The sequence below is a fragment of the Colletotrichum godetiae genome (genome assembly GCF_030913485.1).
Source record: "Colletotrichum godetiae strain CBS 193.32 chromosome Unknown BDP55scaffold_64, whole genome shotgun sequence".
Classification (NCBI taxonomy): domain Eukaryota; kingdom Fungi; phylum Ascomycota; class Sordariomycetes; order Glomerellales; family Glomerellaceae; genus Colletotrichum; species Colletotrichum godetiae.
In genome coordinates this window covers 61,102-88,333 of record NW_026851312.1, presented here as the reverse complement: position 1 = coordinate 88,333, position 27,232 = coordinate 61,102, and the positions used below count along the sequence as shown (strand labels likewise).

At 51.0% G+C, this 27,232-nt stretch overlaps 9 protein-coding genes and 1 non-coding gene across 10 annotated transcripts; 7 read left to right on the top strand and 3 right to left on the bottom strand.

Annotated features, from left to right (window-relative positions):
- Nucleotides 1-252: 252 nt before the first annotated feature.
- Nucleotides 253-861, top strand: BDP55DRAFT_563610 (grpb/dephospho-CoA kinase; the record flags this gene model as incomplete). The annotated part of the gene is made up of 1 exon (XM_060570258.1): nt 253-861. The coding sequence occupies one exon, from the start codon at nt 253-255 to the stop codon at nt 859-861; it is 609 nt and encodes a 202-aa protein (XP_060423914.1).
- A 418-nt stretch (nt 862-1,279) lies between these two features.
- BDP55DRAFT_733497 (uncharacterized protein) lies at nt 1,280-2,065 on the top strand (the record flags this gene model as incomplete). Its single annotated transcript, XM_060580094.1, has 1 exon — nt 1,280-2,065. The coding sequence occupies one exon, from the start codon at nt 1,280-1,282 to the stop codon at nt 2,063-2,065; it is 786 nt and encodes a 261-aa protein (XP_060423913.1).
- Nucleotides 1,950-2,935, top strand: BDP55DRAFT_366315 (uncharacterized protein). Its single transcript, XM_060567077.1, has one exon. The coding sequence runs from the start codon at nt 2,102-2,104 to the stop codon at nt 2,885-2,887; it is 786 nt and encodes a 261-aa protein (XP_060423912.1). The 5' UTR covers nt 1,950-2,101; the 3' UTR covers nt 2,888-2,935.
- Nucleotides 2,936-5,462: 2,527 nt separating this feature from the next.
- On the top strand, nt 5,463-7,126 carry BDP55DRAFT_680535 (oxidoreductase). The gene has a single exon (XM_060576114.1). The coding sequence runs from the start codon at nt 5,652-5,654 to the stop codon at nt 6,954-6,956; it is 1,305 nt and encodes a 434-aa protein (XP_060423911.1). The 5' UTR covers nt 5,463-5,651; the 3' UTR covers nt 6,957-7,126.
- A 511-nt stretch (nt 7,127-7,637) lies between these two features.
- BDP55DRAFT_t308 lies at nt 7,638-7,718 on the bottom strand. The gene has a single exon. It is a non-coding gene; the product is annotated as a tRNA-Trp (tRNA).
- Nucleotides 7,719-11,241: 3,523 nt separating this feature from the next.
- On the bottom strand, nt 11,242-12,632 carry BDP55DRAFT_620552 (uncharacterized protein). The gene is made up of 3 exons (XM_060571333.1): nt 12,242-12,632; nt 11,972-12,185; nt 11,242-11,907 (listed from the first exon to the last, which is right to left on the bottom strand). Exons 1-3 carry the CDS (start codon nt 12,414-12,416, stop codon nt 11,373-11,375), a joined length of 924 nt encoding a protein of 307 aa, XP_060423910.1. The 5' UTR covers nt 12,417-12,632; the 3' UTR covers nt 11,242-11,372.
- A 5,106-nt stretch (nt 12,633-17,738) lies between these two features.
- On the top strand, nt 17,739-19,431 carry BDP55DRAFT_563624 (rhamnogalacturonase; the record flags this gene model as incomplete). Its single annotated transcript, XM_060570259.1, has 2 exons — nt 17,739-19,340; nt 19,402-19,431. The coding sequence occupies 2 exons, from the start codon at nt 17,739-17,741 to the stop codon at nt 19,429-19,431; spliced, it is 1,632 nt and encodes a 543-aa protein (XP_060423909.1).
- A 492-nt stretch (nt 19,432-19,923) lies between these two features.
- On the bottom strand, nt 19,924-20,693 carry BDP55DRAFT_637170 (uncharacterized protein; the record flags this gene model as incomplete). Its single annotated transcript, XM_060572970.1, has 3 exons — nt 19,924-20,098; nt 20,159-20,268; nt 20,451-20,693. 3 exons carry the CDS (start codon nt 20,691-20,693, stop codon nt 19,924-19,926), a joined length of 528 nt encoding a protein of 175 aa, XP_060423908.1.
- A 936-nt stretch (nt 20,694-21,629) lies between these two features.
- Nucleotides 21,630-24,074, top strand: BDP55DRAFT_697857 (uncharacterized protein; the record flags this gene model as incomplete). Its single annotated transcript, XM_060577728.1, has 4 exons — nt 21,630-22,207; nt 22,267-22,893; nt 22,946-23,232; nt 23,284-24,074. The coding sequence occupies 4 exons, from the start codon at nt 21,630-21,632 to the stop codon at nt 24,072-24,074; spliced, it is 2,283 nt and encodes a 760-aa protein (XP_060423907.1).
- A 925-nt stretch (nt 24,075-24,999) lies between these two features.
- Nucleotides 25,000-27,062, top strand: BDP55DRAFT_563659 (general substrate transporter; the record flags this gene model as incomplete). Its single annotated transcript, XM_060570264.1, has 9 exons — nt 25,000-25,088; nt 25,240-25,563; nt 25,617-25,700; nt 25,752-25,877; nt 25,928-26,357; nt 26,416-26,553; nt 26,620-26,778; nt 26,837-26,933; nt 26,986-27,062. The coding sequence occupies 9 exons, from the start codon at nt 25,000-25,002 to the stop codon at nt 27,060-27,062; spliced, it is 1,524 nt and encodes a 507-aa protein (XP_060423906.1).
- Between the last annotated feature and the right edge of the window lie 170 nt (nt 27,063-27,232).

Sequence of the window (27,232 nt, the reverse complement as noted above, 5' to 3'; positions counted from 1 at the left end):
AGTTGAAAGGACTTGGGGTCAGATGCTGCAGGTACATCCGATGCAAGCCACGCCATCGCCGAATGACTCACGCCGTCCCTGAAACACACATTGGTTGGCGACGATTTAGACTACTTCATAGCAGCACTTGGGACACATCATCGGATAGACTCAATCTAGAAATCTAGAAATCATTTTATACAGCATACACGCGCCATTTTGATCCAGCGTGCCATCGTACATCTGTCCCTAATAATTCAAAAAGACATTACGATGTCTTGCCCAATTGAAGAAATTGTCAAACACTATGAATTTGATCCCTCAATCATCCAACGCATCGCAAAGCGAACATCCAAGCCTCCGCTTTCCATCGAGCCTCCGAACCCCGAGTGGCCACGGCAGTTCCAAGAGATCAAATCTCTCATAGAAAACGCTATCGGCCCTGTAGCCGTCAGCATAAGCCATGTCGGCTCAACATCGGTGCCCAATCTCCCCGCCAAGGACGTCATCGACGTTGACCTCGCCGTCGAGAATCCGACAGATGAGGCCGCCTACGCGCCAGCACTTGAGAAGGTGGGGTTCCAATTCCTCATACGCGAGCCTGAATGGAACGAACATCGCTTCTTCGCCATGCACAGGCCGTACTCCTGCAACTTGCATGTCTTCAAGGTCGGCACCGCGGAGTTGGCAAGGCATCTCATCATGAAGGATTGGTTGATTGAACATGACGATGACAGGGATCTGTATGCGAAGACCAAGATGGAGGCCGCAGGCGTGAGTAACTCGCTAGGTGAGACTGTGTCGGAGTATAACTTTAGGAAAGAGAACGTCATTCGTGCTATCCTTGAACGGGCATTCAAGGCGAGAGGATATCTCCAGTAGGTTGATGAGTTTTTTCTTGAAATGAGTTAGTGTAGGTCCGTTGCCAAATAGCATCCACGAAGCGTGAGAAACCTCCAAGATCACAGAACGATTCGTTAGTGTATACTCCACGTCGTAGGTGCAGTATGAATACCCAACAAACGGAGGTAATACATATCGCTTCTGCCACGGAAGGTGCTCAAATTGACTGTTTGAGTCCTTCTTACCTGCCGTGTTTGTCTGTTAGCTACTCGGTCTCCCCATCTTCCATCACGATCCTTCCCTTCGTCTCGCCTTGACCTCCTCCCCTCCCTTCCACCTCTCAAATCAGCTTCTCACGGAAAGAGCATTCGGGCTGTTGTCATCCCAGGTGAGCAAAATACGATCTTATCCAATTGTTTCTCATCTAACAGAGTTCTTCAGATCACATCAACCAAACATGGATGCCGCCCCAGGACGACGCCGAGAGAGAGGCGAAAGCCAGGCAGCCTGGATCAAGCGCCTGCGCACCACGATCTCAGGGACAGACGGCGTGAACGAGTTAGATCGGCTGATGCAGGACGCGAGAGAAGCCGGCAATTCTTCAATGGGCTTCAGTCAAGCGAGCGTCTTGACCCAGAAGCGACAAGACCGGATCCTCGAGGACTACGGCACGTTTGTTCGCGTCTTCAAGAAACTGCCAGATGGTATCGGCGAGAAGGAATTAGATGAGCTCCGCTTCCCGTCACCATTGGAAGGCGAGCAGCAGCCTGACAGATTCGATTCCCTATGGCGACTCTTTCGCCATTATCTCTCCTTTGTTGCCGAGTCCAAGATTCCCAGCTACAACACGCAAAGTCTGGTTTCTTACTCGACACTCATTCAGTACCGTGAGGCCTTTCAAATTTGGGTCGTCCCGAAGTACGGCGGGCGTGACATCGTGCCGCCTTCGTCACGCCATGTTTTCAAGCAGATGACGGAAATGCTACGCACACTGGCAATCGAGAAGAAGCTCGTCCGGCTCAACTCTGGACCAAGCGGTCAGGTCCGCATCGGTCTGGATGACATCCGTCAGCTCATCGACATGGAATTTCGAGAGACAGTGAGCATCGAGCTTTCAGAACAACACTATTTCGCCATCTGCCTTGGAAGGGCTTGCGCTCTACGCCCAGACTCTTTGGGCCCCTCAGCTGACGAAAAGGTCAAGACTGGCAATGCCATCGATGAAATGCCCTTCTTGGCCTAGGAAGATGGTCGTCTCTCTCGCGGGCAACAGAAGGGGATGCGGACTCTTCTTGTGACCATCCGCAACCTCAAGGACAACGAGGACAAAGAGACTGAAAGTGAAGATCAGAAGCAGACAATGAACTTCCACATTAAATCCCCCCAGCAGCAGGCCAATTTGACACTCTCAGCTCCGCACCGTCTGCTAGTCATTGGTCTTCGACGGGGAGTGTTTGACGGGCTTTCGACAATCGACGACCTTTTCGATTCTGAGCTGGACCGAATCCCTATCAAGGCCGAATTTCTCCATAAGCCTGTTCTTCTTGTGGGGAATGCGGATGACTCGGGCCTCAATGACGACCATAGTCCCATGCCGGCCGCTTCTCTGACCAAGTGGATTGAACTTCGCGGAGAGCGGGTGGGATGGCCAGGACAGCTGACGTCCTGCAATATCCGTCGCCTCACCGCAGCGACATATGTCAAAGCTCTGGGGGATGATCACGCTCGAATGCTCATGTCGCACGAACCAGATTCGCTGATCCTCGGGCGCTTCTTCATCGACCGTACTCCCTTGACCGACGCGTCAAACATCACCCTTGGTGAAGAGACCAGGAGCAGCAAGGCTAAGGAGTTCTCGCAACTTGAGATCACGTCTGGGGTCCCGCTAGACGAACTTCCTGCTAGGAGAATTCTCGAGACGTATGGACCAGAGTTGAATGCGCTCTTCCGGCAATACATACGCGCCGATTCCCGATATGCTCTGTTCACCCAAGAAGAAAAGAAGAACCGTGATCGCGTGCTTCGTCGCAAGGCATTCCTCGTCATGCGCACAGAGATGATATGACTCCATCAAAAGCAGCAGGCACAAGCTGGACGTGTCATACTAAAGGTGGAACTTCTAAGTCAAGCAACTATGTTCAAGAGGGGTCTTGTCGAGTCTCACGCTGAGCATGACCTCGACGACAATGTCGTGGACTTGGACACCGTTAACTTTGACCGGGAATTCGAACTTAACTCTGCTGATGCTGAGCAAACCTTCGCAGCCCTTCTTGATGTTGAAGGGAATGCCGATGAACGTGCTGATCGCAGCAAAGACATCATTGTCCCCGAAGAGGTTCAATTCACCGACTCGGCCGTCAACTACATCGAGTCAGCCACCGAAACGCCATACGAAATCGCGGCTAAGCTGGCCATGGAGCTCATGCTCTGGTTATAACTTGCCCTTCATGTCCACGCGGACCTTACTTTCGCTCAGTATATGCGCTCATCCCTTTTACCATCCACTTGATAGTTAATAAAAGCACCTCGATTCCATTTTATTTGCCCATTGCTGTGTGCCGTGATTTGTGACAAAAGACGTCACTCGCCGAGCCAATGTCACATGCATGCTTGCCTTGTGTAAAAGTCGGGCTGAGAAGCTTCTCGCTCCGATCCGTCTCGCTGGGCACGCGGGATTGCTATTGGAAGCGCCGAGACAGATGATTGGAATCATCTGTCATGCCATAATAGACTGTATCTCTGGTTCATATCTGAAGTCAGAAGAGTCTAAGCCGTCGCCCTCAAAGTTCCGCATTCCTTCGGCGTCTCTTCACTCTCGCCTTGGCCTCTCGCTTTCCACATCTCGCTTCCTCAAATTACACTGGCATCAACTCTGCTGTTTTCGGCTTTTCTCTATGCCTAATAGAGGAAACTTGTGGTGAGGTGGTTACATGTATTCAACATTAGAGTGTTTCGAGGGCGTGAGCCTGTCTTCTTCGGTAACTGATCAGTGATCAACCTGCGCTCTGATATTTCGCGCATACAATTCCATCTACCCATTCCTTGGGCGTAGAAACTGCGTTCCTTAAATATATAAGGATATTTCATGACTAAACGGAATACCTAGCATACTAAGTACGTACTGAGTACGTTTCGGAAGCAACATGAGTTCAGACAACTTTCCTATACTGACAGCGAGTAGATAATCAACTATTATCAACAACATATCAAGCCAAGCGCTGACTTCAGAACTCTTCACCAACTCCTACCTACAAGTATCACTGCACCCATACTTCTCGCTTTCTTCGGAATTTCCACGACAACAAAACGACCAAAAGAAAGCCAAACAAATGTTCTTTAGGGGCAAAAGTTGACCCTCCCCTGCTTCAAAGAAGCGTGGTGTCAAGCACTTCAAACTTGGCTCTGTATCCCGGCTATGTTGACTGTGTACCATTGCCAGCCAACCCTCCAACTGACTAGACCTCTTCTTACCCGTAGAAGCCGATTGACCTACTGTGCATCACAAGATCCTAGGTAATTGACGATCTGACCGTGGCTGTAACAGTTGTGCGTCCACAGGTGAGAGAGGTCGTCACACCAGACAACTCATGTGGTCGCAGATTGTTTTCAAAGGTCATGAATAAAGTGTAAGAAGCACTGCAACCTCCCGGCCTTGTCTAGTTATTTTCTTCATGCCTCGTCATAAACAGGGAGTGATGGATGTTGTGGTCTTGATAGTGCAGTAGTACTGCCAACGCCCCCTGCTAAGTCTGAGTAGTATCCCCCAGACGGCGTAGCCAGGACATCTTTCGAATTTTTCGCTGGAGGTTTTGAGTATCTCAGTGAGACTCAAATGCTCTATTGTTGCGCTGCGGGGCCTTCTGAAGAGCTGCAACAAGGATCGATGCCGTCTGTGTGGAAATTCGGGGATCTAGGCACATCATCTTCCTACTGAGACGAGACTTGGGGCCTGTGTCATAGATTACGCCTTTGGCATGAATTGAAAGCACAAAATCAGGTTTGCCTCCATGGGCCAATCTCCTATCAAGCCTTTACAAGCTCTTTCCCTACTTTGGTTTTGCAAAAATCCTGTAACGCAATACTTTCATGTCGTTGGTGTGACCCACGAGATGGTCATCGTCGGCTTTGGTTGTTCATCACTATCTAGTGACTATTTTGTGGGCCAGTGACAAACTTCAGTTAGCCCCTGCTTCTACAGATCTTGTCGGCCTGCCCAAGACCGACAGGGCATTATGTCTTGTCATGTTCACAGGTACGGAACGGGTCTTAAAATACTGTATTAGGCCGAGTGAGACAACCGTAGCCCGCCCTTGATCACTAGCATCAGCGAATACGCGGCAGTACGGTAGGACCGTTGCGGCTAGTGAGCCTTTCAGCTGTCCGAAGGCCGAAGGTCTTAAGAGGACCGAACCGGTGATTTCTTGAATAGTCCGAAGTGTTTCACAGCTAATTCTCCTCATGCTCACAAGCGGCTCGCTTGACTCGGAGCAACCAATAGAAGCCAAAGACTGGCTGGTGCGACCACCGCCACACGGGAATCGGCTCGTAGTCTTGACGTCACAAATGCCACAGCGCTCTCGTAAAGCCCGAAATGGATGTCGGCTTGCGGGCCACACCCATCGCCGAGTTGTCGCGCCCATCGAGATGCCATGGCCGTGTACATCGCGACGCGTATCGAGCACAACGTTTCAATTCATATACTACGCTATAGATACCCTTCATCACCCAGCAGGCCTGTCTAGTAGGAACAACGCTTTACCAAGCAACACAGTTTCCAATTGCTCTTATCAATACACCAATCTATTGTACAACGCATCACTTCCAATCACATGTCTTCCCTCAAAGTTCTCATCTCAGGTGGAGGCATTGGCGGGCCGGCCCTTGCGTTTTGGTTGGCGAAGCTCGGCCACGATGTAACCATCCTCGAGAGATCCCCTTCTCTTCGTGTTCAGGGCCAACAAATCGACCTTCGAGGCCAAGGAGTTACTGTTGTGCGGCGCATGGGACTCGAAGGTCTCATTCGCGAAAAAGTTGTCAATGAAGCTGGCGTCAGATTCGTCAACGGCAAAGGGAAGACGCAGGCAACCTTTGAAGCTAATAAGTCCGGCGTTGGCAAGCAGGGCTTCACGTCGGAATTTGAGATCATGCGCGGCGATCTGGTTCGGCTCCTCTTTGACAAGACGACAGCACTTGGAGTGAAGTACATTTTTGGTGTCAAGGTGGAGTCGTTCGAACAGAATGCAGATTCGGTGACGGTCCACCTGTCAGACGGAACCACGGACACATTCGACCTACTTGTCGGAGCCGATGGTCAGGGATCCAAGACGAGACGACTCATGCTTAGCCCCGGCGAGAAGGACCCGTTCTATCCTCTTGGCGTGCATATGGCCTTTTACACTGTCCCGAAGTGGAAGACGGATGACAACTACGCCACGGTCTGTGTGTGTCCCAAGAAGCGGGTGCTTTTTTCCAGAAACGACAACCCTGAAACGACTCAGGCATATCTCGCCATGTGTCCGCCAAATAAGGAGACGGAGAAGCTTCTTATCGAAACAGAGAGGAGCCGCGATCTTGTGCGACAGAAGCAGGTTTGGTCAGAGCTCTTCAAGGACGCCGGATGGCAAGCAGACCGCTTCTGCGATGCGCTCAACGAAGACGGTGTCTCCAACGACTTTTACTGTGTCGAAATTGGCCAGATACGCATGGGCAAGTGCTACAAGAACCGCGTGGCCCTTCTTGGAGATGCGGGATACGCACCCAGTGTCTTGACCGGCCGTGGCACCACATGCGCGTTCATCGGTGCCTATGTGCTCGCTGGAGAGATTTCAAAACACTGCTCGGGATCTCCGGGCAAGGCGGCCGACGGTATTCCTGCCGCCCTCGAGTCATACAACAAGGAGATTTTAGAGCTCATGAAGGAAGTTCAAGACATTGGGTTCAAGCCGTCCTGGATCTATCCCAACTCGGCCTGGGTTATTTCCATTCTCTACACGATCTTGTGGCTAGTGTCAACTTTGAGAATCGACAAGATTCTCCAGCGACTCCAATCAGATGATGTGCCAGGCTGGCAGCTTCCTGATTATTCCGGGCTTGCGTACGACGACGAGAAGGAAGCTAAGAAGCTCACTCGTTGATTGAGGCAGAGGATATGGGAGGAATGAGGATGAGTTATGACATTATAATATCCTGTCTTGTGTTAGCGTTCATCAGGGCTCAGCGGATTGAGCGTTTGTACCATTGCATTTGGGGATCCTCGCAACTTAGCTCCAATCATATTGACCACTCTATTTATTCATTGATCATTCTATATATCTTGATGTTAAACGATTGGAGAAATGCGTTGCCTTAAAACAACGGAAGCAAGAGTTTCTAGCGCCCGGCTTGTAGGAGACAATGACATGGTATGCTCATCGCTGAAGCCTCCACTTCATGGTAGATAATGCCACCACTTTGTGTCGTATGAAACCTGAACAACTTCAGAGCGCATAATAGATCGCCTGAGCTGCATTCCGTACCGTTTTGACAAGTGGAGCGTGTTGCTAGTTGAGCCTTAGCAACCCAAACACCTCTAAGAAAATGTTGGGCTTCTAAGGTCGATTTTCTGCGATTTCCCGAAAAACTAAGGGGCTGCCGGCTGCCAGGTGTGGCAGACTGTTATTCTAGACCCACCTTTACGTTCCAATGGCAAGAGCGCACGCGATCGTGCTCTTCTTTACCGTCCCAAGACAAAAATCTTCCCAACACCATCCAAACACAAAAATGTTAGCCCAGAACGTTGTGACTAACTTCAAAGATGTCCAAGGAGACTTAGGCATTGAACCACACCCGATTTGAACGGATAACCTTTCGATGAACCAAAGCTGGAGTCGAACGCGCTACCGTTGCGCCAGCGGTCCTTGATGTCCAGCGTCGCGAGAAGTCAACCTAGGAAGCGCCCCACGGGCAGAAGCGGGGACGACAAGCGGGGAACATAGCTTCAATGGAATTAATAGGCATCTGTGTGTGTCACAAACATATGGTTTTGGTTTTGGCCAGAGAACGTTGTGTCTTTTTTTCGTGAATTATCTTGTCGAGGTGGCCATGAGCGGTATCTTTTCTGTGAGGAACTGGGAAGCATCAGAATACTGACCAACTTGTAGGTCTTTAGACTTCAAGCAAGAGGCAGCTAGGCCAATCAAATGCGGAGTTGCTGTTTTTCTTCCTCGTCTCGCACAAGAAGCTAGACCAACCCATCTTTCACCAAGCAACGTAAGGTAGTTCTCAAAGATGGGATAAGATTTCTGTCCTGGACGCCGACTGTGTCACTGTAGTCGGTGTGTCACTGTAGTCAGTGTTAGGAAACTCAGCGCAAAGCAATTGTGTGGCAGTAACTAATAAGTGATATCTCGCCATTTTCCCTAGCCGATGTAAAATGGCTACCCACGCTTGTCGAAATGGGTACGTGTCCCTTTCGTATAGGTATTCTGATGAGGAGGATGCTTTCAAGATAACTCCAGAGCCTGAGTGTCACGAAACAGGAATGGTATCAGCACTTGTCGAGCATCTTGCCACGTGCTTTCTCACGTGGATATCACATTTACTTAGTATATAGACTGCTCTCATGTGCTCATTGCAGATGGGTTACTTCAAGCCACTTTAACCCACTTCATATGCCCATTGCTGTGTGCCATAACTCGTGACACTGAGCCATGCCTACTTCAACTAGTAGCTACACAATGACCAAAGTTTCATAGCGTCCAATAACCAGAAGGGCTGTCGGATTGGAAGTCCAATTCGAACTCGGGGCAAGGATCCGCCCCATACTTACGAGAATCGCGGCCTGCCCAACCTCCGGTTGGAACCTCCCTTTTACACCCTTACGCAGAAGTTAGTATACGCAGTAAATCAATTTGACCTCTTCGTCAACCCACGGTTCGAACCAACTACCCTATGATAGGGATACCTACAAGGGCATACAGCTTGAGCCAATTTCGTCAATTGTTCACATCGGACTCCGTGCATTGCGTTGCTAGTTTTATTTGCGAGCGACAACTAAACTTTAGTCTCCCGATGCCATGACGCGACTCTCAGTACCTAACAAATCGCCTACAAACGAAGCCATCAAAAAGCATGGATGCTGAATGCAATAGACGCTGTTGTTGGCACTTCAGCCTTTTGAGAAAGAAGGGTTTGTTCACGCCACCATTCTACCCAGTGCTGCTCTTCTCACTGAGATTGAGACGGGGCAGAGGGAGATCACTTGCCGCCTGCTTTGCTCGCCCCATTCTTGGCCGAAGTACTGAGGCTTCTCTTCTTGCCTGCCTTTTCTGTTTCGTCCTTGCGGTCTTTGGTAGAAGGAGAAGAGCTTTTCTCGGTTCCGCTTCCATCATCGCTTCCGTCATCGCTGCTTAGGGGAGGCCGCTTGGAACTGAAAGTGTAGCCCAAGTCCAGCGGCTGGTCGTCTTTATCCTGCAACCATTTGGTTGTTTTTTCGCTTGCCTCTTGTTCTTCCTCCGTTCGAGGCGGCGCAATTTTGAAACCAGTCAGAAAGTCGGGAGCATCAGCAGGTAGCTTTGTATTGTTGTTAGGGCGTTTTGGGTCTTTGCCATCGTCGCCACCACCGCCACCCTGGGTGCTGTCTTGTTTTGGGCCTTTAGCAGACATGATGGAAATCGTATTTTCGAGTTGAAACTCAAGCTTTTGTGATGATAGATCAGAACGTACTTTGATTTGGCTCTGAAGGTGAATTGTATTCCGAAATTCTCCGTATTGGGATGCCGAACCATCCCTTTTATATTAACATTTCACCTCTCATCCCGAAACGAAACACCACCACCTACAAGATATGCCAGCAGTTGACAAGCATACCGAGGTCACCACCACCACCGCATGAACAGTTCTTCTGTCCACCCGCTTTTCTTTTGTTGAGACAGCATCGTTGTGACTGGCGCCGTGGGACATTGACATTGATGGAACCCGTTCTCCTAAATGGGTGCAACCTCAAGTTGGTGACTTTTGGTATCATGACTTTTGTGTGAAGAACATTGCACTTGTTTCATTGATACCTTATGCAGGTTGCCCAATTTCGCCTAAGCCGATGAATAGATTTGTCACAGCCGTGGCTTTAGGCAATGTTTGCGTCATTCTCAAATGCCTGCCTGCAGCGGCATTTCCTTCTGTTCGTTTCAAGGATATGACTGCAGCCACACGAATGACTGAAATGCTTGCTGAATATGTACCTTTCAATACGAATTCAATTAAACAGGGTAAGATGATTGCTTTGTACACAGGCGCAGATTGATAACATGTGTGTCTCTGTTTCCTGCTGGCTGTTGGAAACCAGCGGGGATACCATATACCGCGTGAGCAGATTTCTTTCTTGACTCGATGATTAATCCTGGTCGATTCATTTGGGAAAAGTAACACGGCATAAATTGGGTGGTACATGTAATGTTTGCCATGTCAGAGGAGAAGGTTTTAATATGGACAGACCTAGACAAGTCCAAGGTACATCATGTGGCTGAAATCGTACTTTATCCTTGCCTTCACTCAAAGCCGAGTCTCGACTGTTCAGAGCGGAAGAGTTATACAGGCTTTTTGCAACCCTGGCCTCTACGCGCTTAGAATGGTAGCAATGAAAATCAATAACTCTATCTTTGAAGTGCAATAATCAGCAGGCGATCTCCGGCCACAGAATTAGAAACTGAAAAGTCAGTCCTTTGCTGTTGTCTCACGACTGCATGTTAAGCTGGAGAATATTGGGGTCGTGGTATGTCTCTGGCGTCATGTACTGGTTCTATTATGGCGGGCATTCCTGCAACCTTGTTTTCACTGAATCACGAAACATCATTCATGATCTTCAGAATGTTGAGCACTCGCCACAATCAATCATCAGTGGAACTCTTCGCGTCATACGTTGGACTGCATGACCCCTGCCATCGTGTTTTGAAGCATGATTGGGACAGTACAAAATAGGAGGTGCTTCTGCACTGTAAGGATGCCCTTTGGCATATGAGTACCCATGATATCGGCTACCTTACTAACAAGATGATCAGAGAACCTTCCTTCGGTGATGCGCCTTTGAAGCCTCCCTATCAACACCTTAAAGTAATCGCAGCCATCTCGTGAATTCCGACTGGTTACTGATATGACCCCCCTTCGACAAGATGGCCCTTCCGCTTCACCACTACGGATGCAGGGAAAAGTCACTCATTGCCTAAGGTATGTTGACAAACCTCGGATGTCTGTGAGAGCGGGACCGTTCATTGAGATATGGCACAGGCGTGAATACAAGTACTGGTATGGAGGTCATAGAATCTAGGGCTAACGTACGCAAGCGTAGCCACACAAGATCAATGTCGCATTTGCAAATTAGAACCATATCACAACGCCTTCAGGCTATCTCACAATCGAGGGTAGTTTTCAGCCCGGATGTGTAAGGTTCAAAATTAGGTCAATTGAATAAGCGAAGACAAATCCTGTCAGATTCTCTCTTTGGTATCTGCTATTCTCCCCTTTCCCCACTGCATTCATCCTTTCCTGAGGTTTGGTCCTCCCTGCGGTTATTGACCTCAAACGAGGCAGGCCAGCAGCCCGGCGATGAGAGTCAAGCTGACGCCCTGAACAGCGGCACCTGCCGTTGGAACCGTGCTTGGAGTCATTGTTGAGGTCATCGTAGCTCCTGTCATGGTAGCAGTCATGGTGGCATTCATGCCTCCTGTCGCAGTTGCATTCTTCGGGGCCATGGCGGGTTGGTAGCTGGCACAGGTAGAGTTGGCAGAGATGGGGCAGCTATCTTCGATGCAGATGGCCTGCAGCTGAGGGCCCTGCTCCGGGATGGCGGTGGCAGGCTGGCTGCAGCGCATGCCGAAGAGTTGGTTCAAAGCCATACCGACTGCCTTGAGGTCATCTTGAGCGACACCAAAAGAGGCAGCAGCCATGGCAACCTGGGTGATGAAGTAACCCAGCTCGTTCTCGTCCAAGTCCATGAACTTGTGTACCTCGTACATGGAAGCAAAGCCGCTGTACTTGGGGAAGCCTGTCATGCCGTATTGAGAACAGCCGAGGAGGGCACCGAAGAATTGGTACAGATGGGTCAAGAGGAAGCTGAGTGAATGGTTAGGTTAGCTTTTGTTGTATTCGTTACTAGGCCTGAGTGGGATAGACTCACTATTGCTTGGATGTGTCATCGTTGGCGGGCATGTTCTTCATCAAAGGCGCAGCGCCGCCGCCATCCAGGAAGTTGACTGACACGCCGGAACTGCCACCTCGGTTTGACGAAGCCAAGTCCCCGTTGAAGTAAGGGAGTAGGTTGACCTCGGTACCGTTGTACATGCCAGGTGCCAGGATACCATCGACCTTGATACCGACGTTCGGCATTGTGTCTAATTGAATTGTGTCAGTGGTGGTTTCCTCCAGGAAACAATGCGACGTGTCTTACAGTTTCCAATAACGACAGTGTTAACCAAGAGCGTGAGCAGCGTGTACTGGTTTGCGCCAGTGTTGTTCTTCAACAGCGCCGTTGTGTAGTAATCGCAGATGGGCGTGTCGGTAGGGCGCTGGGCAATGACGCCGGTGGCCACAGCCAGAGCGATTGCGATGTTTTTGCAGTACATGGTAACTAAATGATACGGCCTGATTATTGACTGACTGGTATGGAATATCGGAAACAACGTGGCGAATGGATTTGGGTCGTATCAACGGAGAGCGATGCTCAAGTTATAAGTGCGAAAGTGAGCAAAGTTGAAAGACAGCCGACTTCCCTCATCGTCATCCATCGGCAGCATAGCTGACGTTCCTGTCAATTGGCTCTGAAAGAATGTCAGTCAAATGACACCAGTTGGGAAATGATGGTCTCGTCAAGCCTTGGCACTAGCTGCGACCAAGAGTTTAGAGCTAGTAGACTGCCAGGCACTAGCGCCGGGCCAGCCCAGATCCGGGGGAAACAATGTCCACGTCGGGATAGCAGCTTACATCTACGGAATTAGGTCTTTTCTCATTGGATGGTTGAAGCCGTTAAAGCCCCGGGTTCTAGCTGTCCGGATAGTCTAAGCCAACGATCCGGATCCCGAGGGCCGGGAGCGTCAAGGAAGCCGCCAGACCGTTGTCTTACCCAGTGTTCCACGTTACTGAGATCCCTACGTGGCATGTCAACAAAGGCAATGATCTGACGAACACGTCCCATCAGAGTTTACATGTTCTCCATCATGGTTGAGCTGACCTTCGGATCAGTTCGTTGCCGGTACCTGTTCCCTCAGTTGATCAGCAAAATGCCATCTAGCCAGGCGGGAGACGGAGCAACATAAAAATTGGACGGAAAAATTGCGTCCCGACTTGTGGGAGATAGGTCTTGACTCCAGGGGCAGTGGTTAGCTCCCTTGTATTGCTCGACATCTTCTTTCTATTAGCACTGTCACGGCAACCTAATCTTGCATTCCTTAACCCGCTTTCGTTAGGCCACCCTCCAAACTCATCCATTTACAAGACATTACCCAATTCTACATTCCGGAGACGTTCGTACTGCATGCTGTTCGTAATAGGCATTCAAAACACTCGACCAGACGTCATTGCCTGACGGCAGAGCGGCATTGAAGTTCAGCAAAACCTGAGATTCGAGCCAACTGGGAGAGGAACAAACTTCCACAGCCATGCTAGCTCCCGCAAGTCCATTTGAACCCCTCAGTTACAGGCCACTAGCACAATAGTCCAATAAGCCTATGCCTAGCCCATGGTTCCGGGACCCCGAAGAGTCAATAGGTGAGATTAGCTTGTGTTTGGGTCTTCGACATGGGTAGGTCGGCAATTCTGTGGATTTGTCACAATCATGGCTAGCTTTCAGTTCGTTGTATTTCAACGAGGACTAGTCCCTTTTTATATGAATCAAACATGCTCTCAGATTATTGTATTAGAGAGTAGAGATAGTCAGGTCACGCATGCTCGATAAAGGAATTCACGACGTCTTCGTCCATGGACCTGTAAATCAATGAACACTAAGTGATGTGCCGGGGATGCCTCTGGCCTAATTTGAAAGCCGCTCACCATTCAACAGAATTTACCTCCCTTTCCGCGGGGGAGAGTATGAATAAGTCAATGAAACCATCTAGATATGCAACATCGTGTTCAAGACCGGTCTCACTGCGTTCGCTTGGCAAAACACTACGCACTCTTACTCCTGTCGATCGACTGACACGACGCATTATTCACTGAACCTACTTGTTATAGACGGTCTACGGTGGGAGAGAAGCAGGAGAATCGATCTCTGCTACCTAGCGAGATGCCAATCGAGAAATACTGCGATGTTTTTACCAAGGACGTTGAGGGCAACTAACTATGCATGCTGTACGGAAACCAAAGGTCAAAACGGCCAAGAACGGATGAGATTAGGGTGAGGAGGCTGGATGTATTTGCCCGAGGACCAATTACACTGGTTTTCACCACACGACTTGTGTGAAGCTATCCTCTTGTCGTTAGAGGTGGCGACAGGACTATGCGGATGCTCTGCATCCTGAAGCCGTGTCAGACGTCTTGAAAGTAATCAAACGGGCTTGGGCATAATGTCCGGGATGTATAGAACGATAGCCGGTAGCTTCGCTTAACGCTAATCACAACCTCAAAAGATGATCCCAAAGACAGGAGCGGCCGCAACAACACGTGTAGGTTACCAAGCTGTCCATAATCACCTCTTGTGCAATGTCGATGCGCGGCTTCACTCTTTGCTATTAAGGATGCAGCGCATGATACTGACCAACTCCTAAGACGTTCCCACATATTGGGCAGACGAAGCCAGTGCATCCAAGTCAACAAGAGAGATCCACGGAAGTGTCATTTGCCGGTGCGGGGGATAACGTACTCACGCAATCTACATAGCTCCAAGAAGACATTCCTGAGTCCTCAAATTACGATTCTAAGATTTGAGGGAGCCACGAACTACGATTTCGGACCGAGGCACTAAATGCAATGACAGACTTTGGTCGAGAGGGAAGGTGGTGTGGGTTTGGGCTGGAGAAGGAGTGATCGAAACTACGGAGTGGAGTTTCCGAATAGAAAAAGAAGAAAAGCTCACTAACCCTAGTATTGAGCGAGTCTATCCATACGAATACGACAATTGTCGCTAGACCGGGAACCAATATCTGATAGAGTTTTTGAGAAGCCCCGACCCAGCCGAAGCACCTTGGTCTCACCGTCTCACCGAGCAGGCCCGGCTTGAGTCAGGATCATCAGGTGGTAAAGGCTGTCATCTTTGATGCTTATGAATGACAAGCACTTGTCAGCCGCGGCCCGTCTGTCGGAGATCTTGGTGGCGACCAACACACATTTCGAGATGTGAAATGAGGCGTGAAGAAAGGTTTATTTCTCAATCTATTCGGCATCAAAGATATTGGGTCACTCTATGCGAGTCTCGAGTGCCAGACCGTGAGTTAATTTGCGGCGAAAAAAGTAGTTTATGACATCCCTACGGAGTACATAAGAAGAGAATGTCGGCAAGGAACCAAGGGGTTAAGAGTGAGTGCTGGCACTTGTGAACGGGTCTGGATAGGTAGCGTGTGCCGATGAGTAAGCGTGACGGCTGTGGCTCGTGCAAGGTGACTGTGTCAGCCTAGACTTTACAGGTAACGGCCGCCGAGGACATATGCTGCTTGACAAACATTCAACCCAGACCTTCACAGCATCTGTTGTTGCGATGCAAAGGCGACTACAAAGGGTGGATGGATGAGTTTGTGGGTTGTCTTCCTGTCGGGGGATGGCCGATGAGCGGAACGTCGAGTCCGTGGCTAGAGACAGTCAGGTACGTACTCGGCTCAGTGGAGAGGCTAGTCCCAAAGACGCGAAAGGCTGTTATATAAAGTGGCTCAGATGATGCGATATGCGATTTGGTGGATCTGATAGGAGCGCCACAAACATTTGGACGAATTAAGCTTAGTGGAAACCCTAGTTTGCCAAGGGTACGTATCTCGCCATCGACCCTTGCCTCCACGTGATATCAGATGAGCACGGAGGCTCGGCAGTGGGGCGTCTGCTCCCCTGCAGGCGTCCTGGATTTCTTGGAGCAATTCCCCTTTTCAACCGTGTTCCTCGTCCGTTCATCTCATTTCTGCCCTCCTTTTGTCTGCCCACCCTGTGTAGATGAGGATGGATGGACCGGGGAGTTTGTCAACTTCGTTGAGCCCCCCAAATACTCCGACTTCCATGCCCGATTCATCTTGAACTCCATGGGACCACTGCTGCCCACCTTCCGAACAGAGCCAAGAGGTCCTTGCGTCGACACGGCGATTTTCAACCCACGATGTCCACTTTGTCGATTAGCTCTCCCCTGAGAACCCCGGACGAAAAAGCGGACATTGGGCCTGCCTCTGCCGAGTACGGAGGAAGGATACCGACTCTGTTGAATGTTGACTAATAGGAAACAACGTCTACTACAGATACAGGGCATGGTACCCGAGACTGCGGAATAAGGGGTCCCCGTCTAGTTTCATATGGCTCACTGTGTATTTCGGCTCACTGTCGCCGTCAGAACCTTGCGAAGGCGAGATGGGTGCTGAGCATCCGTATCTGTACGTTAAAAATCTCAAAATCAACAATCTCATGAACCAAGCATGGATTGCGCGTCTTTGCACCTCATATACGAGCTTCCATGCCGGTCTGCCGCCTCGTCAATCTTTTAAGCTTCATGCAACTACATGTCTACAAAACTCAAAATTGCTCAGAGCTGAGCAGCAATCATAACCCGAGGTCAAGTCTCCGCATTTCATCTGCCGTCTCTGCAGCACCGAGTCAACAGTTTAGCTGCACGTTGTGCCGGTGCGAATCTGGGGTAGACCGTAGAATGCCCCGAGATTCCGGGACTTACAGCGCCTTGCCCGCTGCTCGTTCGTCTGGTCATTTATTCTCATGTCAATGGCAAGAGGGCTGCTGTTCGTCTGAACATTCTTCCTCATCCCCGGCTTACTCGGGCATCTTGCAGCGGACGGCCCCGGCAACGTCTCCTTTTGTCCAGCGGACCAATCTCACCGTCGACCCTCCATCTCCTCAACTGGTCATCCCCTCATCTTGACAATAAATATGACCGAGGAGACAATCCGCCAGCAACCTGCCAGATGAGTAAGTAGATGTGATCCAAACAAAGGTTACGTGTCAGCACCAAAGTACCCTGAGCTGATCCCCCCTCGGTCGAACAGTCTGCCGTTAGCTTCGACTAAGCTTCCTTGAGCTCTGAAGTAGTGATGAACTTCCCCGCAATCGTCACTTTCTCCGTGCCATCATTATTGCGAGGGCGAGCAGCTATTACTTCGTAGTTGCAAATGCCACTGCAACCTCGAATGCTTATTTCCAGATCAGCCATCCAATCGAGCAATGATCAGATACAACGTTCTTATGTAAACCCTACGGCACACGGCTGCAGCGGGTTCCTGCCAAGTCGTCCCGAATTCCCATCAATCATGCCCTTTCCCTGCTGTTCCTCCACCCGTCCGGAGCGGGACTTGGGCAACCCCTGGTACCTCAAGCCCTGTTCCTCACCCTTTCCGCTTCACCCTTCGTGATCTATCTCGCGCAGCCACGGCGAGGAAGCCCTTGTCGCCGGCCCATGAAACAATCATTCCGCCAATCAACAGGCTCTTGCAATTTATCACGGTCCCTTGCAAGAGGTAACCTCTCCGGCGGATGCCCGCCCTTGGAAGTTGGAATCCCGCGAAAGAGATCAAGGGGCCTTCAGCGCTGAGTATGGCGAGGAATTGTCCTGACCTCCCAAGATTTGCACTGGTCGGGTGCCAAGTGCCAAGTCTCGACAAGATGCTCTTGACTTTATAACGAACTCGATCACCCTGATTCTAGAAACCTACGAGGCGGCTCTCTTGCTCTGTTGCCGTTTGACCTTATTCCAACTTCGTCCTCTCACTCTCTCTAGTTCGCCAGGCAAGGGCAACCCCTTTACAGCCAAAATGGCGTTCAACACTCTTCTTCAGATTTTCTTCTTCACCATCCTTTCCTTCGCCTCCTCTGCTTTGGCCGCCTTCGGCGTCACCACTTCGGGCAGCAACTTCGTTGTCGATGCCGGCTCATCCAACACCCTCGTCTTCCAAGTTTCAAAGTCCAGCTGCGATATCAACTCTATCAAGTACCGCGGCAATGAGCTCCAGTATGCCAGCAAGGGCAGCCACATTAGCTCTGGTCTCGGAACTGCCACCGTTGAGGCCACCACTATCACAGCCAGCACTGGGAAGGTCATCAAGGTGACCTGCACCACCTCGACTCTTACGCACTACCTCATTGTCAAGGAGGGCGAGGCCAACATCTACATGGCCACCTACATCACCGCCGAGCCCGACATTGGCGAGCTCCGCTGGATCTCGCGTCTGAACAAGGACACCCTCCCCAGCGAATACCCCTTCGGCGTCGTTTCCACCACGGCCGGCTCCAGCTCCACCGTCGAGGGCTCCGATGTCTTCGTTGTCAGTGGCCAGACCCGATCCAAGTTCTACTCCAGCGAGCGCTTCATCGATGACAAGGTCCGCTGTGTCTACGGCACCAGCCCTGAGGAGATCCACGTCTGCGTTTCCGTCGAGCCCAAGACCGGCTTCGAGCTGTCCTCCGGCGGCCCCTTCTTCCGCGATATCAATACCAACAACGCCGGCGACTCCACCAACCTATACAACTACATGAACAGCAACCACGCCCAGACCGAGGCCTACCGCATGGGTCTGCACGGCCCTTACGTCCAGTCCTTCTCCCGCTCCGGCATCCCTAAGAACACCGACTTCAACTACGACTTCTTTAGCGAGCTCAGCCTCAAGGGTTACGTTGCTGCCTCTGGCCGTGGCACCGTCTCCGGCACTGCTTCTGGCATCACCGGCAGCAGCTTCCAGCGTGTCGTTCACTGGTACAACGCCAACGCCCAGTACTGGACCTACGCCTCGTCCACCGGCGCCTTCACCTCCCCCCTGATGAAGCCCGGCACCTACACCATGGTCCTCTACCAGACCGAGTTCAAGGTTGCCACCAGCTCCGTCACCGTCTCCGCTGGCAAGACCACCACTGCCAACATCGCCAGCACCCTTGCCGCCCGTACTACCCTCTGGAAGATTGGCGAGTACGACGGCCAGCCTACCGGCTTCCGCAACGCCGACAAGCAGCTCCGCATGCACCCCTCTGATAGTCGCATGAGCAGCTGGGGTCCCCTCACCTACACCGTCGGAACATCTGCCGTTGGCGACTTCCCCATGGCCATCTTCACCGCCGTCAACAACCCCGTCACCATCAAGTTCAACCTCGCTTCCGCCCCTGGCGCAGCCACCCTCCGCATCGCCACCACCCTTGCCTTTGCCAGTGGCCGTCCCCAGGCCAAGGTCAACAGCTGGACCGGCCCGGCCCCTGCTGCGCCCACCAAGATCGACTCCCGTGGCGTTACTCGTGGTGCTTACCGCGGTCTCGGTGAGGTTTACGACGTCAGCATCCCTGCCGGCACCCTCGTTTCCGGAGCGAACACCATCACCATCAATGTCATCTCTGGCAGCAGTGGTGACACTTACCTGAGCCCCAGTGTTGTAAGTTCTTACTGGAGACCATTCTTTTGAATTATGAATACTTTGCTAACCCATGTAACAGATCTTCGACACCGTCGAGCTCTTCCAGTAAAATGTATGCTGGCTCACTTCAGATGCCAATGCCCTCTTGTTCCTGATCGAGGCACAGCAGAGTGCACATTGCATCGTGGAAGGGGTTAGGATGCGTGACAATAACTTCCTTTGAGTCTTCATCGTATATATTCGACCTTTGGTCAACAGCACATATGCTTTCATCGTATATAATTCTGCAAATAGCAGTCTACATACCCCCGTGAGGTGGCAAGCCATCTCACCAGTCAAGACAATTCTATCGTCTTGCCACGCATCAAATTTTCTCGTTGTGACCCCATACCATTGTGACGCTCAATATGTAAAGCGTAGCCCACACTATGTTCAACGTCTAGATGTCTTCATCTTGTACCATTTGCACCAGCGCTGAAATGGTTGTCCTCCGATCCTCCATGTCATTATGTGCATCATGATTAAGATGCTCACCGGGGCGACCATATGAGCAAATAGTAATACAGTATAGTACAATCATTCAAATTCCTTCACTCGTTCCTCAATTCGGGTTTGTCCGTGACCGTTGCTTAGCTTGTTGTAATAGGTTGTCGAGGTCTGATTGCATGAGGTCGTTGTAAGTCGTGCGGGGAGTACTGGTTCTTTGGCTCAATTGTGTCCAGGAAGATGACTCGACTATGTAGCGATCGACACTATAGGGAACGGCACGGGTAGATCTGTCGATATTGTATTGTCAGTGCGGCTACTCAAATGCAGAAAATTGATCTCTTTCATACCCGGTGGGATACTCTGCTAGGCTCTGGCTTGAGCTGGCTTTAGAGTGTGACATATTCGGTAGACTGTTCTCCTCGAGAGTTTTAAGATTTGCGCTCGGTTCGGATTGAGTCTGGGGTAGCAGTCGCCCAAGTTTCGAAACAAAGTGCGGGCCCTATTTTGCTCACGATGCAATTGGCTTTGGTGGTTGAGAAGTTGAGACTTGTCGAAAGTTGGCTGGGGTGAGGCTTCCTATTGCTTGCAGTTTCATTGACCAAAGTTGACTCAATTACTTCCCCATGAACTTCACTTCACCGTTCCACTCTTATACATAACCACCATAGGGGATTTTTGAGGCTCAATTGCCTCCAGAAAAATCCTATACTCGAACACCAGTGAGGCTCGAAGGAGGCCAAATTGGCATCTTGTCGACGTGAGCTCCGCTTCCCACATTGAGTAGACGATGCATTTCGCATGTGCAATCGACCAACTGTTGCCATTATCCAATGGCAGGGCAAATCCGAATGACCGGCGGCCGGCCTGCGACGGGGCAGCCATAGAGCCCTGGTCGATCTAATCTCAACTGAAGCTGGAACGCTTCAGGTCCAGAAGAGTGTCGACATCCACCAGGTCGCGATGGCGTGCATTAATGGAATCGCAATGTTGGACAGACGCGATTCACGTAGGGCTGATTGCCAGTTCTGGCAGTCAGACAGGCGCACTGACGGTGCCAGTGCTAGCATATATCGGACGCCTGGGTTGCGCCCTGAGACGAAGGATGGTGATATGTGTCAAGGCTGTTAAGGGAGTACCTGGACTCGTGAGACTCTCAGCCTAAAACTAGACTCATCAGGTGTCCATCCCTAACAGGCCACACTGGCAGAAACAATGTTTCTGCCTGCCCGCCGCTGTCAGAGACGCAGAACGGTACCGGCCACGAGCAAATCAGAGGTCCAGTTCTTCTAAAGGGGGTATGCTGGCCTGCTGCAAGCTGCGCGCCAGAAATAGGGGAGGCATCCTCGTCCGTCACGGCCGCATTGTCCAATGATAGAAACTTGTTTCTTGCGCCAACGACGGTCGTCGTCATGATCCAATCACAGCCCCCAGCTGAGCCCACCCTTGTTATGCTGAGATGGTTCGCATTCTAAGTACTCCGCATAGTTTGGGGGGCTGAGTCTGGAGGTAACAGCATGACAGAGGGGGAATTACCCTTCTTCGAGTCTCGCATCCCAAGACTCGATTCGATTCGCTTCTCTGTCTTCTTTCATCACTCTCGTTATACATTTTCAGTAACTTATTCTCATCGCGATAATAACGACAAGTGACGGACGGGTCTCGAGGAGGGTTTATTGAGCAAGGGCAACCGACAACCGAATGCCAAGGCCAACCCAGTAAGCCAGGTACAAGTGTCATTCTGGGCTCAGCTTTCCCTCAAGACGCGTCAGCAATTCAGAACCAGCGAACAGTGCGACCAGATAAAGAGTCGCAGTCATGATGAGCGACGAGCAGTCGTTCACAGTCGAGATCCCGATCCGACCTCGGGAGCCACGTCACCGCGATTCGACCTTTGCCTCGCATGCCAAAATCGAGGAAGTGGTTCACTCACCACCATTTGAACACCACTTCCGCCTGTCGCAACCTCTTCACCAACAGCAAAAATGTCCAGAGGGTCTGAAGATCATCTCAGGTGTCTATGGGAAGACGTTTCGTGACAGGTCGCCGACCTCATCGACTATGAGCTCGACTCATGTCCCAGACTCAGCGACGACATGTTCAATGCCCATGTCCCCCACCTCATCCACCTTCACGAGGGCTACGACTCCGGACATTGATGGCCCTGAGCGCTTACCAACACCATTCCTCGCGTCGCGGTCCGGCACGAATGGCCATCGTTACAGAGAATCATGCGACTCGGGATCGACTTTCGTGGACTCTATCATGGGCGAGAGGTTTCCGGCGTATCCGGATTCCATCGGCGCGGGGCACAAGGAGGATCCACTACCGCGGATGGACATCATTGAGCCGGAAGATGACGGGCAAAATGACATGCCTCACACGGCGGGCACCCCCAGGTAAATCTTGATCTGTGAGAGCGGCGCCTTTCTACTTGCGATGCTTATGCCAGTGATAGGCCACCATCGCCAGACGAAATGCCCGAGTCACCCCGCGAAGAGCGGGTGTCGCCCCGGCCCCTCAATGAAAGAATGAGCTTCGACTCCGGCTCCGATCGTCTATCACGTGCATGGGAGCCGACCACACCAACACCCATTGACTTCTCTAATGAAGAAGCTGATGCAGTACTCGACTATGTCTTGCAAGTGACTTACGGTGTGGAGTTGGAAGAGATCACCATGCCGCCGGCCTTCCTCCGCCATTTCGTGTTCAGATTCATCCAGGATATTGGAAGATTTGCATTCAACGGATTCCCCGCCGGAACACAACTGACTCACACTCAATCAACATCATCTAATGGCTCTCTGCCCCTAGCTCGGAGACCAGGGTCAGGTCGAGGCTCCCAAAACGGGAAGCGCAAGAAGGGCGACACTGGCCGTGCAGAGGGTGATGATGATGGCGATGACTTGACGGATGACGATGGAGACTCAAGCGTGCCGTTTAAGAGAGCGAGGCAAACGCCACGGGAGGCAGAGGGAGACCTTCGACTGAGTTGTCCCTTTCGCAAGAGGAATCCGCACAGGTTCAACGTCAGGGAACATCACTCGTGTGCAATGACTTACTTCCCCAAATTTGCCGAGCTGAGGTTAGTAGTCACCCTCTGGAAAGCTCATGTACTGTTTTCTAACGCTCGATAGGCAACACATCGTCAAACAACACAAGCGCAACGATCCGTCGTCCTTCATGTGCGACCGCTGCAACCGAGACTTCCCCAGCAAGAAGGATCTCAGGGACCACCAACGTCTACCAAAGGAGCAAATGTGTGACGTTGCCGACCATGACCCAGAGTCCGGCATCGACGGCCCTACAATGACGAAGCTTCTCAGTAGGAAGCGAGCCAGTGGCATGAGCACCGAGGTGCAATGGAAAGAGATTTGGAATCTGTTGTTCCCCGACGACGATGACTACAGGGTTCAGCCTTTCGGTATGTCCTTTCGTCCAAAGTAGTCTTTCTACCCCTGCTAACGCCGGCTAGACTTCTGCCCCGTCATCGAGCATTTCGAGCTGCAAAACCAGTTCATGAACAGCCTGAAAGATGTTGAGGACAGCCTACGAAACAAGGGCATGACCCCACAAGCGTTGGAGACCATCGGGAACATCTACCGCAACCAGTTCATCCAGGTCATTGAGCAATGCATCGCCAACGCACAGAACATGCCCTATTCGAACCGAAGCAACCGAAAGAACGAGCCATCACCGTCCCGTCTCCTGGCTCCACGTCACTTGACCCGCACTGTCCCTCGCCCAGACTCAGGTGTAGATGTTGACGAGGGTTCGGAAGATAGTCAGTCTGTCGCCATCTTCCCTGGAGGTGTATTCGATGGGCAGGGTATGCTCGCCCACTCCGACAGCGTCCGGACTGTCAGAAGGGCGTCATCGACTCCGGAGGAGTTTAGAGGCTCTGTTCCTCCAAGGACGCTGCAGCCCTTGATGGAACAGCTGCCCGCACCCGACTTCGGTCATGGAGGCTCTCCCCCAGTGCAGAAGCAGTCACCTTCGCAGCAGCAATTGCTTCAGCAACCGCCAATGTTTGACCAGCAGGCTGAACTCATACCAATGGCAAATGGAATGACGCCGGAGATGGCTGCTCAACTTTGGGGCTACCATGATGGTAACATGGTACCGGCGTCAGGGCCATCACCCAGCCATATGGGCATGTACGCGCCAGTGATTGACGCCGATGGGCAGCCCCAGTTTCTCGACTGGAACTCGGGATTGCAGGATCACACTGGGATGTACGACTTCTCGGGGTACGTGCCTCGATAGAGTGCGTGGTGTAAGGAGAGAAAGCGACGTTGTATAATTAATGTATGAATGATGGGATACGCTGCCAGTGGCCACGCGTCGCTATGACTTCAGTTGAGGACCGCTGTTGAGGAAATAGATGGCTGTAACATTGCTGGCGGTGCACAGTTACGAAGTGTTAGCCCTTGGGTGGTATTACACCTGTTTCAAGGAGTTGGGTATGAGAACGTGAATACTCTCGAGCCAGGGAGACTTAATAATGTAGTAGAATTACAGGTTCCAAGATCACGACTAGAGCATGTGATCTACTCGGTCCACGAGAGTAGCGGCACAACTGCCTGATTAATTGTTTGATTACTGTAGCATCACTTACGTAAAAATCTCGTGAAGGCGATTCGCCTTCAAACCTTATATCTTTCCTCGCTCTGTCTGCTCTACCTTGGAGGACGAATATCTTTGCATTGAAGAGGGGCAGCCTCCGCGCGGGACATTGGTTAATAGTGGTCTCAACCAGCCCCGACTTGTTCGTTGATACCACGCATGCCTTCTTCACCAAATGGTACTACAACATTCGGGCTTTTTAAGACCGTGATTCTAGGAATTCACCGAGTATGTAAGCAGGACGAAGCATTGTCTCTTTGCACGGCAAAACGAAGCTAGCGGGCGGTGCTTGAAGGGGTCTTACATAATCACGAGATGCCCCAACCTGCCTCAGCCAAGCGACCCCGCGCCTCACCTTGGGATCTCTTCCGGACTGGAAGACCCGTCGAGACCCTTTTTACCTGCTTCAATCGTGTCGTCATCACATGGAGACCTTCCAATAAAGGGCTTGCGTGGTTTTATAAGTAATTGATACTATCTCTCTGCCGCAAGGCGCCCTCAAGCCTGCCGTGGCCCCCTCCCAATTACCCCTCTAGTCGCGTCCGCAACGTTTACGCTCATGAATATGGCCTGGCTTGGTGCTTCATTGCCTACTGGCGAGTCGCGCCTCTACATTCTTTGCATATTTTTCGGCATTGGCGCGTCCGTCTGGGGGTAAGTTCGCCCTTTACTCCATTCAGCAAAATGAGTGTGGCGAGTCATCGAAGTCACGACATGTCGTGGGACATTGCTGGGAGCATCGTGGAACTAGGCCGTCTATTAGTTCGAAGAGCTTAGTTTATTCTGACTCTCTTACTCTACATAGATACAATATTGGCATACTGTCTTCAGTCATAGTCAGTTCCGGCTGGCGCGATGCACTGCAACAGCCAACCCGCGCTATGATCGGAACTGTAGTCAGCATCTACTACACCGGAACCTTCATCAGTTACCTCTGCATTTCTCATCCGATCACCGACTGGCTCGGTCGCCGTTATGCTGCCTTGTCGGGAACGGCTTTCGTTTGCCTCGGCGCCATACTGCAAGCCACAAGTGGTGGCAGTACAGCTCGCGGCACCATGCTAGCCGGAAGACTCATAAGCGGCGTTGGAGTAGCCGTCGTGTCTACTTCGGTACCGCTGTACCAAGCGTAATATCTTTGAACCAAACTCTTGGATCTGTGGAGGCTGATTTATGTGTTAGTGAGATTTCGCCGGCACATAAGCGCGGCCATTTTGTAACGCTGAATCACGTCGGTTTCATCGCTGGCATAGCGCTAGGTTTCTGGTAAGCTATCTCAGCTGATTATATCTTCGGGGAAATTTCTAATGTCAACAGGGTTGGCTACTTCATGAGATTTTGGTCCTCCGATGCAGGCCTTTTCTATGGATGGAGGTTGACCATTCTTTTGGAGATAATCCCCGCAATGAGCTTTGGGATCGGGCTGCCCTGGGTCCCGGAAACGTTAGTCCTTCGATCTATAGAAAGAAGACTGTTCGTACTAACTCAAGAAGGCCCCGTTGGCTCGTTGAACATGGCAGGAAAGATCAGGCACGTTCGACACTTCGCTGGCTTCGCGAGCGTAGCTTTGATGATGACGAGATCGAGCACGAATTCTCCGCCATCATTAAGAGCGTCGACGAGTATCATCAATCCGGCAGTAACTGGCTTTCTTTGTTCCGACAAAAGCCATTGTTTAATCGTCTTTGGCGTGCCACTCTGCTTCAATTCATGTCTTCAAGTTGTGGTGCTACTGCCATCAAATACTTTCTCCCATGGCTGTTGGAGCAACATGGCATATTCTCCCATACCGCGTTGCTAATTAGCGCTACTGAGTCAACGGTTAAAATAGGCTTCACTGTTCTCGAGATGTTCATCATTGATCGATTCGGACGCAGAAAATGCCTCGTCGCTGGTTGTATCATTATGGCTTTCTCACTCCTGGTAGGTGACAAGAGGAACCCGTGCGAAGGACCCGGAAATGCTAACACACTTATCCTAGATCAACGGGGCGGTGCCTCTTTTAGACCCTCAGCGTAAAAGCCCAGCTACCGATATAATCTGCGTGACCTTCATCTTTGTATACGTCATTGGCTTCTCTTTGGGATTTGGGCCGACTGCATGGGTCTACAACACAGAGGTACCGCTTGATCATGATTACCCCTTCTATCTTTTGAGGCAACTACTTATATCGATGTGACTACAGATCTTTCCCACCTCGGTGCGAGCCCGAGGCTTGAACTTCGCCTCCGCTGGCGCCTCTGTCGGTTCTTCTATCGTTACCATGGTGTGGTCTGCCGGTATCGGGTATATGGGTAGCAACATCTACTTCATATTCATGGTCGTAAACATCATCTGCATTCCGGTACGGATACAGTGGATCTACTGCCTACGAGGATCTCAAAAACTCACAAATGCTCTAGGCCATATATGTATTCTTTCCTGAAACCAAGGGCCGGGAGTTAGAGGACATGGACGCGCTCTTTGGCGCCATTGAAACACGACGGAGTGATGTCGATAGTAGGTTGAAGACTCCTTTCTTCTATGAACTGATTTTCTGACCTATTGGTAGACCTTTCTGAACATCTCCTGCAAGATGATGCTCCTTTGCGGGATTCTTCAGAAACGGTAGCCGGTGCGAACAGATAGCAGGAGCGTGATCAAAGTCTCATCCAGTAGTTTGATCTCCAAATGAGTGGGAGGCTCCTCCATGTTTCCAATTGGTGTTTGAACCTGCATCGAGAAAGATCTACAGTTTGATCCTTTCATCCTAAATTCATGTTCCAATGACCATAGAGCGATTTCAGATGCAAAACCAA